Source organism: Juglans regia, chromosome 7 (assembly GCF_001411555.2).
Source record: "Juglans regia cultivar Chandler chromosome 7, Walnut 2.0, whole genome shotgun sequence".
NCBI lineage: Eukaryota > Viridiplantae > Streptophyta > Magnoliopsida > Fagales > Juglandaceae > Juglans > Juglans regia.
This window is the reverse complement of record NC_049907.1, coordinates 52,285,548-52,297,367: the sequence shown is the minus strand read 5'-3', so window position 1 is coordinate 52,297,367 and position 11,820 is coordinate 52,285,548. Positions and strand designations below refer to the sequence as shown.

The 11,820-nt window shown below is 36.8% G+C and overlaps 1 protein-coding gene across 1 annotated transcript; it reads right to left on the bottom strand.

Moving 5' to 3' along the window:
* Positions 1–291: 291 nt before the first annotated feature.
* LOC109000916 (hydroxyacylglutathione hydrolase cytoplasmic) lies at positions 292–11,330 on the bottom strand. Its single transcript, XM_018977967.2, has 7 exons — positions 11,174–11,330; positions 10,849–10,971; positions 10,487–10,648; positions 9,296–9,374; positions 8,447–8,560; positions 1,403–1,579; positions 292–617 (listed from the first exon to the last, which is right to left on the bottom strand). The coding sequence occupies exons 1-7, from the start codon at positions 11,218–11,220 to the stop codon at positions 543–545; spliced, it is 777 nt and encodes a 258-aa protein (XP_018833512.1). The 5' UTR covers positions 11,221–11,330; the 3' UTR covers positions 292–542.
* Positions 11,331–11,820: the final 490 nt, after the last annotated feature.

The window sequence follows — 11,820 nt, the reverse complement described above, 5'->3', positions numbered from 1 at the left end:
TTATTATTTTTTTAAATTTTTAATCTTACTAAATGTATGATATATAGATAATTAGTAGAAGAATTCAATTATTTTAAGAAGAATAAAACTATTTTTTTTTTAAATAATAAAAATAAAAGAAATTATGGTGTGTAATATATGAAACTTATAAATAGCAAAACTCAATTCATTTTTTTAACTTTTTTTTCTTATTCATATTTTTTTAACATTTTTAAATATTTTAAAAAATAAATAAAAAATATATATCAATACACTAATAATCACTTCCTTAATCAGTAAATACAAAAATTTAAAAAAAAAATTAAATATATGAGCAGTCAAAATAAATAGACATGATAACATTATTCTATTATGAAAACGAGACACGTCACCCTCCATCGTTATCACGGAGAACTGGTCCATTACAACCCAAGCCAAAAACAAAATACAAGTCTCGACTTTGCAATCCCAAGCAGAAAAGAGCGGTAATATTTCACAAACTGGACTACATCCACACACAGGCACGCCTGCACCAAAAGGAAGAGCATTATGCAGATCATCAATTAGCCCCTCCAGTTGTCTTTCCGTCGGCGTATCTCCTGGAGAGCTTCCACAGGAGATCGACAACCAACCCTCGCCTGTAAAATAGCCAACGTCTATGTAAGTTGTATGGCGCAAGGTCATCCCAAAAGCTTTCCATTGGCAGTTACATGGTTGCCGAATACCAAATAAAAAAATAGCATGACAAGTGCAACATATCTTTCTTCTTTTTTTTTTTATGAATTTCCATCTCTTCAATGTGTGGATACAAAGCCACCGTAGACAATATTAGAGCACTGACATTGATTTATCTATATGCAAATGTAAACACATATTTGCATAACTAGACCATTAAATTGACTACATTGAATTATGCACATGGAAATATTTCCATAACTATGAACAGTCTCAATACATCTATGGAGATACACTATTCACTTCTCAAATGCTATTTTATTAATTTTTTTCTCTCTCCTCCCACTCTCTCTCTCACATAGCTTTCCTCTTCTCCCTCCCTCAACAACACAACAAAACCTTCACCTTCACCTTCACCTTCATTTTATTATTATAATATATTATATTTTTTTATCATTTTATTATATTTTTAATATAATATATAAAAAATTATATATTTTTATTATTATATTTGTATTATTAATGTCAAATGTATGTAGTGGATGCTAATTGCAAAATATATATAAAAAAAATTAATTTCAAGAAAAAAATTAATTTTTATTATTTTGACTCAAAGATGAGTACTCCAATGTGAGAGTTTTTCTCGAATGGTAAAAAAACAATCTCCAAAATATGTGATTTTGCATTTGCATATTGAGAAATCAATGTTAATGCTCTAATTAGTGGTAATTCTTAAAAGAGAGTAAACCTGGACTTCTGGTTGATCAACCCTCATGAATGGATTCGTTTCTATTTCTTCCTCAATGGTTGAGGGAACGGTGGGGAGGCCTGCTTGCCGCTGATGCTGAGCCCATGTTATCTTTTGTTGTATCTTCACATTATCTGGTTCAACTGTCAGAGCAAACTGCAAGTTTTTCACTGTGTACTGGAGAAAATACACGACAGAAACATTAAATTCCAGACAGAAAACTCCGATAAGAAACAATTTTATTTTTCTGATCAGTAACTTAGGAGCTTTGAAGATAGGGAGCGCACTTTAGATGAACTTAGAAATATCGACACTTCATTTCTTTGGTTTTCTGCTATTGCACTCAATGGAACTGCACTTTAGATGAACTTGGAAATCTCTTCACACTTTATTTCTTTGGTTTTCTGCTATTGCACTCAATGGAACTACTGTTCATGAGTTTCTTGTATCATTTTCTGGTACCTAGAATGTAACTAGGTGTTTTATTTTGTATACTCCCTGAGTAATTGGACAACGCCTATTTTATTTGTTTTAACATAATTTTTTTTTTATAAGTAATCGATAATATTATAAATAGATTACTTATAATATTTATAATATTTACTTATAAAAAAATATATATATTATAACTAGAGATAGGCAAAGCCCAAATACACAAGATGATATACAAGAGATAAGACCTATCTAAGTCAATGAAAGGGAAGCTAGAAAGTCATGAACATTCAGGCTATTAAAATCTAAAGCAATGGCCTATAGTAATAAAGTACGGAAAAATAGAGCTCTAAGTTCCTCCGGCGACCGCTCCTTGTTTTCGAAAGTCCGATCATTGCGCTCTTGCCATATGCACCACATAATACAGATCGGGATCATTTTCCACACCTCCTTAATTTACTGAACTCCTCTCGGAAGTGTCCAACTGACCAATAGATCAACTACAGTTGCCGGCATAACAAAGGATAACTCTACTCGACTGAAGACTTCCACCTACAAGGCTCTAGTTATCTCGGAATGTAACAAGAGGGGTTCTACTGTCTCACCGGATCTCTTACACATGAAACACCAGTCTAGTATAACTATCCGTCGCTTCCTCAGGTTGTTGGTAGTCAGAATCTTCCCCCACGTTTTTGTCCATGTAAAGAAGACCGATTTCTAAGGCGCCTTATTTCTCCAAAGTCTCTTCCATGCAAACTGAATAGTTGCGGCTTGGAAAAGGGCCTTATAGAAGGATCGAACTGAGAAGATGCCCTTACCCGCGGGGTTCCACCATAAACTATCAGCTTGCTGTCTATTCGGCTTCACAGAATATAAGAGGCTAAAAAAAGCCTCAAAGATGTCTACTTCCCGAGCTTGCACCACTTTACTAAATGTGGCGTTCCACTGCACTTGGTCCCCTGATATAAGCATGAGGTCCTCAATGGATGCTTCTTGGTCGCAAGCCACTCGAAAAACAGCTGGAAAGGCATCCTTTAGAGCCACTGAGCGCCGCTGCTGCAGTTTCTTGTAGCCGAAAGCTGCCAATGAACTCGTTGGGAGGTTCATCTCCCCTACTAGAGGTCCAGGTCGATCTCGAGGATCATCTCGACTCTATAGGGCATGCCGACAGTGCTGAAGCCTCAGCTCTAGGGGTAGTAGGGGTGTAGGGATGGAGGTGGTTGATGTTGGGCTCCTTGGCAGTGAGGTATTGATAGTTCCTGAGACTCAATTTCCCTCAGTGATGTTGTGGTTGAATGGGAGGGTAGAAAATTATTTGGGAAGGAAGAAAGGGGAGTGACACCTACTCTGCAGTGGGCTTCTAGTGAAGGGGAGCCTATCCCATTGAATCGTTTACTACCAAATGAGTTGGCTACACCGGATTGGATGCTACAGAAGGTGAAAGATCTACAACACTTGATAGGTATGGACTGTGTGGGTTATGAAGAGTAGTTTCTGGCATTACTTACTACCATTGAAGCAGGTCACACACAATCTACGAAATCAGGGTCGAAAAAACAGCAGGAGCTCAAGCGCCTCACTTGGTCCTTGAACTATGAAGGAAGCTCAAGCCGCAAAAGATCCAAAGGGAAGGGGCTTGCTTCTCCTTTATGAAGCCAAAAATTGTATCTTGGAACGTCCAGGGGTTGAATGAGGCAAGTAAGCGACTTCGTATAAAAAACTTGCTATGAGAGTGGAGGGTGGACATAGTATGTTTACAAGAAACTAAGTTGAAAACTGTTTCTAGAAGACTAGTTCAAAGTGCTTGGAGTTGTACTTATGCGGAGTGGGTGTATCTTGCTTCGAATGGGGCTTCAGGTGGAATACTAGTAATGTGGGATAAAAGAATCGGTGAAAAAATAGAGGAATTTGTGGGGGATTATACAGTGGCATGCTCTTTTAAAAGTGTGGTAGATAATTTTGTGTGGGCCTTTGCTGGGCTATATGGTCCAAACATAATTTTATGGGAGGAACTTGCTGGGTTACACAGCTTGTGGGATCTTCCTTGGTGTATAGGAGAGGATTTTAATGTTATCAGATCCCCTAGTGAACGGTCTGGTGAGAGTAGTATGCGACCCGCAATGCTAGAGTTCTCAGATTGTATCTTTGATTTAAACTTGCTGGATATTCCTCTCTTGGAGGGCTCCTTTACTTGGTCGAATAATCAGATCTGGTCTCGGTTGGACAGATTTCTCATCTCACCGGAGTGGGAGGTGCATTACCAGGAGGTGTGCCAAAAGAGGCAGCCTCGTCTTTGCTCAGATCATTTTCCTATCTTATTGGATTGTGGGGGCATTCGAAGCAGGCGCCGATACTTTAAGTTTGAAAACATATGGCTAAAAAATGAAGATTTTGTGGATAAGGTTAGGCAATAGTGTCTTCTTATCAGTTCTACAGTAACCCCTCTTTCATCTTAGCCTGTAAACTAAAAGTTTTGAAAAATGACCTTAAGCTTTGAAACACTCAATCCTTTGGAGATATAGGGGAGCGTAAGAAACTCATGGTGGAGGAGTTGCAACAGTTTGAGCGAATACTTGAGTCTAGAGCTCTTTTACCGAAAGAAATATCGCGGAAGGCCGAGTTGGTTTCAAAATTAAAGAGAGTTTTATCATTAGAAAAGATTTTTTGGCGCCAGAAGTCAAGAGCATTGTGGTTGAAAGAAGGGGATCGGAGTACAAAGTTTTTCCATAGAGTTGCTAACTCTCATAGAAGAAATAATATCATTGAAATGCTGAATATTAATGGTATAGTTAGTAAGGAGGCCCCTATGATTAGTGAGCATGTGGTGGATTTCTATGAACAACTGCTTACAGAACGTGAGGGATGGAGGCCAAAGTTGGATGGTTTTGGTTTTGATACTATTGAGCCCCAAGAAGTGGCGTGGTTGGAGAGGCCTTTTGAAGAGGAGGAAGTGTATGATGTAGGGAGACGAATGGGTAAAGATAAAGCTCCAGGCCCAGATGGCTTCTCGATGGGCTTCTTCCATTCTTGTTGGGAAGTGGTGAAAGTGGATTTGATGAATGTGTTTTAGGAAGTTTCCTTAGTTGGAAAGTTTGAGAAAAGTCTAAATGCCACTTTTATTGTGTTGATCCTTAAGAAGATTGGAGCGTTGGAGGTTAAGGATTTTCGACCCATCAACCTGGCAAATGGAGTGTATAAAATTATCTCCAAGGTTCTTGCCAATAAATTAATGGTGGTTCTGGGCAAGATTATTACGAAGCCACAACATGCATTTGTTAGGGGGCGACAAATCCTGGATTCAGTCCTTATAGCAAACGAGGGCCTAGATAGCAGATTAAAGGCCCTCCCCAACAGGGATTTTCTGCAAACTAGACATGGAGAAGGCATATGACCATGTAAACTGGGATTTCCTCTTGTATTTGTTGGGGAGATGAGGCTTTGGGGTTAAACGGCGTAGCTTGATCAGTTGGTGTATCTCTACGGCCAGATTTCCAATCTTGATTAATGATTGTCCAACTGGCTTCTTCAGCAGCTCTCGAGATCTAAGGCAAGGAAATCCTCTGTCCCCACTTCTCTTTGTTATCGTTATGGAGGCATTGAGTAGGATGATATCGGCAGTGGTCACCCATGGGTTGGTGGCTGGTTTTTCGATTGGTGACCCCAATAGGGGCACTATTACTTTGTCTCATTTACTTTTTTCAGATGACGGCCTTTTATTCTGTGAGGCAGATCACAACCAGTTGAGGACATTGAAGGCTTTGTTATTATGCTTCGAAGCAATGTCAGGCCTGAGAGTTAATTTTGACAAGTCAGAGTTAGTACTAGTGGGGAATGTGAGTAACACTAGGCAGCTAGCTAGCATTCTTGGGTGCAAGGTAGCTTCTCTTCCCATTACCTAATTGGGATTACCTCTGGGGCTGCTACTAGGGCCTCATCTATATGGGATTCAATTATTAAAAAGATAGGAAGTAAATTGACAGGGTGGAAAAAATTGTATTTGTCGAAAGGGGGCCAGTTGACTCTCATCAAGAGCACCATTTCTAACTTACCTACGTACTTTCTATCTTTGTTCCAATTGCCTGTCAGTGTAGCAACTCGGATTAAGAAACTGTATCTTGATTTCCTATGGAGTGGGATAGGAGATGAATTCAAATTTCACCTGGTCAGCTGGGATAAGGTGTGTAGACCAATCTCGTCAGGTGGTTTGGGTATAAAGAATTTGAGAACATTCAATTGGGCCTTGCTTGGAAAGTGGCTATGAAGGTATAACATGGAGACAGAAGTCCTATGAAAACTGGTGATTGATTGTAAATATGGAAGCTTATGGGGGGGTTGGTGCACCAAAGAGGTAAATGGGGCAAGTGGTGTAGAGATTTAGAAACACATTAGGCGCGAGTGGGAGGATTTGGTAACATAATTTATCTTACCTATAAAAACAATTAGTAACTATGATAAGAAATATGAGTAACAAAGGAGTAAGTTCTGTCAAATCCGATTGTAACATAATTAATTTCAATAAATGTGATCAAGGACATACTCCTATTGTTTTGAGGTTTCCCCACCCTGCCCAATGGATGTTTTAGCCACTAATTCATATAAATTTAGGAAGACTTTTGGGTTAAACACATAATTGGTCCCTAGGTTTTGCTCAATTTAAAGAAGCCATACGATTTCAAGCACTCATTTAGGTACTTGAATCCTTGATCATTTTTCAAAAGTCATTCCTCCAATCTTCCCGTATAACTCTAATAAGGTGCCAATTAAGCACCAATATAATTGTGACGTGTCCTCACCATGTCAGCTCTACCTTACATGTAAAATATTGATGACAACAATATTGCACTCATGGAGCTGTGTCATCATGGTTAATAACACGTCACAATGAAAATGAATAGATTGAACATTTTGAATCAAAATGAAATTTTCAAGTACCTATTACATATTTAAGCCACGGCCTAATTATGTATTGTACCTGAGAAGTTTTAGGGCTGGTTTGGATTTAGAGATGAGATGAAAGATAAAAATTAAAAAAAATATTGTTAGAATATTATTTTTTAATATTATTATTGTTTTGAAATTTAAAAAAGATGAATTGAGATTTGAAAAAGTTGAATTGTTTATTATATTTTGCGTGAAAATTTGGGAAAGTTATAATGATGAGATGAGATGAGATGAGATGAAACACTTATGAATCCAAACAGAGCCTTATAATTCAGCAGGAAGTTTTTTAAGGCTGAAAATTCACATTTCATATTGAGGATTCTTTAATTGAAAGGGAAAATGTTCAAGACGGTAGGAAAAATCTGGATATCGGCAGAGTACAATTCATGGTGTTTTGCAGTAACTGAAGCCCTTCGATGGGCTGGTAACACCAGTTGAACCATGAAGTGTTCTATGGAAGACTGGCTTCTGATGATTTAGGGAGCCATTGGTGTGGATGTGAGAAAAGCCATTTTTTCTTAATAAGTGGATGTGAGAAAAACCGTTCCAATGCCTACTTGGCCAATGCCTACTTTTCTCATCAATAGAGTTCTCCTTCATTAATAAAAAACCATTCCAAAGAAGATTTGGACTTTTTGGGAATTGTGCGCAATGGCTGGACAGAGTTCTAGAAACTAACGCAACATGACCAGTTGAAATAGCACAACAGGTTGGTTCTTAAAGGTCACCCAGAATAAGTTTCAGCTTGTCTCAGCCCAACAATTTTTTCCCCATTATCTGATTGAACCACACCCATGTGTATGTCTAGTGGGATAGAAACTAACCAGGGATTGTTGATAGCAATAACGTCAAATGCAACAGTAGAAATCTGAAAACACAATGTACAAACACCTCTAACTCTTGGCTACAAATAATTGGATTAATTAAATAAATTTTAATTAATCCAGTTCCAAGAACAAACAGTGTTGATGAAAGCCATAGGCACACTTCAGCACAAATGCCATATAGAGACTAGGGGCAACATGCGCAACATGCAAGCACACGCCCGATGGAAGTGTGCATTTATAAAAATGATCTATAGTAACTAAAAAACATAAAATACACTTAAAAAAAAGTTTCAAAAAGCAAGACTAATATGTTTAGCCTATTAACTCAATTACATAAAATGTAAATATAGCATTTTATATAATTTTCTTGTGCTTTACTACATAACTAAATATAAGCTTGTCTGGCATGTATAAACCATACCAAAAAGGCCACAACCACAACAGCTCACGGACATTAGGTATTGACTTCTATGCTAACATAAGTAATCAAATACAACCCATCTAGGAAGCCAACTTGGACCATCATATCCGGTTCAAAGCATATCATATATGCAACAAGCAACACTGGTACTGGTACCGTGGTATGTAAATGATCTTCAATATCAACAAATACTTAAGAATATTTGCTTATATAATTTTCTAGGTCTTGAATTGATATTTAATATTTTTCTTCAAAAATTTTGCAAAAGCACATTTTGTTACCTTTAAGCTCACACAAAAGCACTTTTTGTAAATGTGCTTTGCTTTTGGTATGCAAATCGCTTCAGCCTTGGCGCTTTGTGCTTAAACGCACTTATACTAACGTTGAGATCAATCCAAAGAAAGGACATCAAAACTCTCATACCTCGTGGCCACAATACACTCTAGTTGGCTTGGGCAATGAACCCAGTGTCACACATAGTGATTGATACATCTGCTCTGCTGTTCCCTCAAAAAATTTCCCACAACCAGCAATAAACTGCAATAAACGAGTGATAATTATTGGTAACCTAAATACCATATAATTATAAACGAAAGACAGAACTTTTGGTTCTAAATAAAACGAGACATTGTTACTGACCAGAAAATTGCCAGGAAGACATAATTTAGGAATTAAGACTTCAAATCTCATTTGCACAGATATGATATCCACATCATAATGCAAGAATATTTGCTATCCAGGACATCCCCCCTCAATATCTCTCTCTCTACCCCCTCTCCTCCGGAAAATGAAGGATCACAATTGTCCACTATCTTAGAGAAAATTTTCTGTTGCGAGTTCAAATATACTGCAAGATAAATCATCAATATTGTTTCCCCTTATTTTTCTAACCCCTGGCCTCTCCAATCAAAAGAAAATTGTTGATCCCGATTCGACATTACAAGTATATTGATTTCTATCCAATAACCAAATAATTTTGTCTGTAAATACCACATAGTTGATTCCATTCAGAAATATATTTTCTTCCCTATGAGTTTGAGTCTCAATAAGAATGCTAGTTCTTACTGCTCATATGTTATGATATGAATATACCACGCTAATATGTATGGATGATGAAATTCCATTGATATAGAGCCAATTCCATCAGACTTATTGAAGGGTCCCAATACCAGAACAGGAAATAAAAAAAGGTTTTCGTCAAATCATATGTCACCTATTGAAAACTGATTACACATACACACACACACACAAAAAATTCTCCAATCAACTTACCAATGTGTCTCCAGTGAAAACAGCTAGGTCTTCTTCCTCTTTGCTGGTCAGGTAATAACTAATATGACCTTTGGTGTGACTGATGAAAGAGCCCAAAGACAGACAAAGTCAAAAAGAATAAAGAAGCTGGGCATGAATGCATAAAAAACGTAAACACAAGATTTCTTTTTTTTTTTTTTTTTTAAAAAAGCATAAAGAAGAAATGATAATACTTTATTTTTTAAGAAAGACAGTTTTATTAATACGAATGAAATAGGAGAAGCCCATGTACACTGAGTATATAAAGAAGTGATAATACATAGATAAGAATCTGCTGCGTCCATCCTTATACGGTGGCAAGGCATCATACAGGCAGCATTACCTCTAGGTTCAAGTGTTTCTTTTGCCAAGTTTAGATACTCACGCATTTAATACAAATTAAAACAAAGGGAACTCTATCTGAAAGGAAGATAAAAAAAACATCTTATAATAAGCCAAGTTAATCCAGAACTCAATATCCAAAAGATTTTGAGAGACAACATACTGTTTTCTCAACAAATGTTGAAGCGGTACAGAGAAGTGGTTCCATAAACATAAAGAATGTCGATTCTTGCATACAAAGTGAATGGCATCAATGATAAATTTGTAAAATGTGTTAAGTAGAACTGAATTAAGCTTGGAAGAGCAAATTCCTTTTTTCAATAACTAAATTATGATTAGCAAGCTGAAAGCGGAAATACAGTTTATCCAATGCGGGTATGTCATAAAATCAAAAACTTCAATACAAGTTATTTGTAAAGGAAAACCTCCTAGTGGTCAGGGTTCAATTTGTCTTTCCTAAAACCAGTCACAACATGTCACTTCATGAATCGATTCTCAAGAAAAAATTAGTGAGAGAATTAGAAAATATGTAAAATAACAGGGCATCTGGTTGGTTAGGAAGAATTTATAACTTAATAACTCATAAGAAAGTCAGGTGCTACGAGCTAAAGTTTAGATAGATTTTAATTTCTGTCCTGTTTTCTTTCTTCTTCTTTTTTATCGGTAATTTCTGTCCTGTTTTCTTAGAATAGAGAAGTTGCTAATTGGCTGAATATACAAACTAGAAAAGTGGAACTCGATTCCACCCAAAACATAGTCCATTACAAAATGAATAAACAATTGGTCAAGGGAGATGGAAAGCCGAGCGGGGGAAAAGCAGAACAACCGTACCAAGGTGTGTGAAGACAGAGTATATTGATATGAGCCCCAAGGACGAGCTTATCACCGTTTTCCACTTGATCAGTGCAACCCTTCACATTATCGAGCGAACCACCATAGACCTTAATCCCAGGTACCAGCTGCTTTATCTTATCATTTCCCCCAGCGTGATCCCTATTAGAATACCGGCGTTAAATTGAAAATTAAAAACTATGCTAAAGGCAACGAATATCCAGTGGTCGATATTTGGCAAAGATAGAAAGCGTAAATCAGACTGAACAAAATCGTGATGGAATATCTGGGTGTATCCAGGGGGTGAGTGTTTCTGTGACACCTGTTCTTTAAGGGGGAGAAGAGTGGTGAATCTGTGATACCAGTGATGGTGGGTGGTGAGAACGAGCTTGAGAAGGACGCCATGTTGTTTGGCAGCTTCTACAACCTTCTCGGCCTCCACGGGATCCACTACTGCGGCTTCTTTCGAGCTCTCATCGACGATGCTGCAAGTGCAAACCCTAAGTCCAACAACACGAAGCTAAATAGAAAGTAAAAAATATTGTGGAGAATCGGAGATCTATCGTCGTTCGTTTTAATTTGGCAGCAACGTGTAATGATTCTAATGAACCATCAAAACAAGAATAGTCACATATCGAAGACAGTTTTTGAAAAATTGAAGCACAAAAACGAGTCTAGATTACAGACAGGTAGGAGTAGTTATCCTCCAAGCACGGCACCGAGTAAACCTTCATCTGAATATCACTTGCTTCTGGCTTGTCCCACTTCTTCGATGTTGCTTCTGGGATCGTCCACCCAAACACCTGAAACAAAATATCTGAAAGTCTTGGGTTGTTCTATAAGAAAAATGCTATATCGCACGATAATTATAAAACACGAAATGCACGAAATAACAAATGTCCAATTTAACCTTCTTTACAACAAAACTTTAGTCAGCTCGTTTTCCACTCGAGATGTGGTTTTTAGCCTTCCTTCCAATTTCACATCAAGGTTTCGTTTGTTTTCAAAAATAAAATGAAATAAAATAAAATTAAAATTAAAAAATTAAATAAAATATTATTAAAATATATTTTTTAATATTATTTTTATTTTAAATTTTGAAAAAATTGAATTGTTTATTTTATTTTATATTAGAAGTTGAGAAAGTTGTAATAATTAAATAAGATGTTTTTTCAAAACAAACGAGGCCCAAATCTACGCAACTAAAAACCTTCAAGTCAACTTTAAAATTCGAGAATATACATAAAAATGATTTCTTTAATAAAAAAACACTGCATTTACAGAGAGTAATCTAAATATACATACAAATGAAGATAAAATAGATGTTATTAATT

Bases quoted from the DNA above. Each gene is read 5' to 3' on its own strand.
- LOC109000916 (XM_018977967.2), bottom strand. From the start codon at position 11,220: ATGAAGGTTTACTCGGTGCCGTGCTTGGAGGATAACTACTCCTACCT. The intron at 8,561-9,295 runs GTAAGTTGATTG...CGTTTATTGCAG, and splicing joins TTTTCACTGGAGACACATTG to TTTATTGCTGGTTGTGGGAA. The intron at 618-1,402 runs GTTTACTCTCTT...GCTATTTTACAG, and splicing joins TTGATCAACCAGAAGTCCAG to GCGAGGGTTGGTTGTCGATC.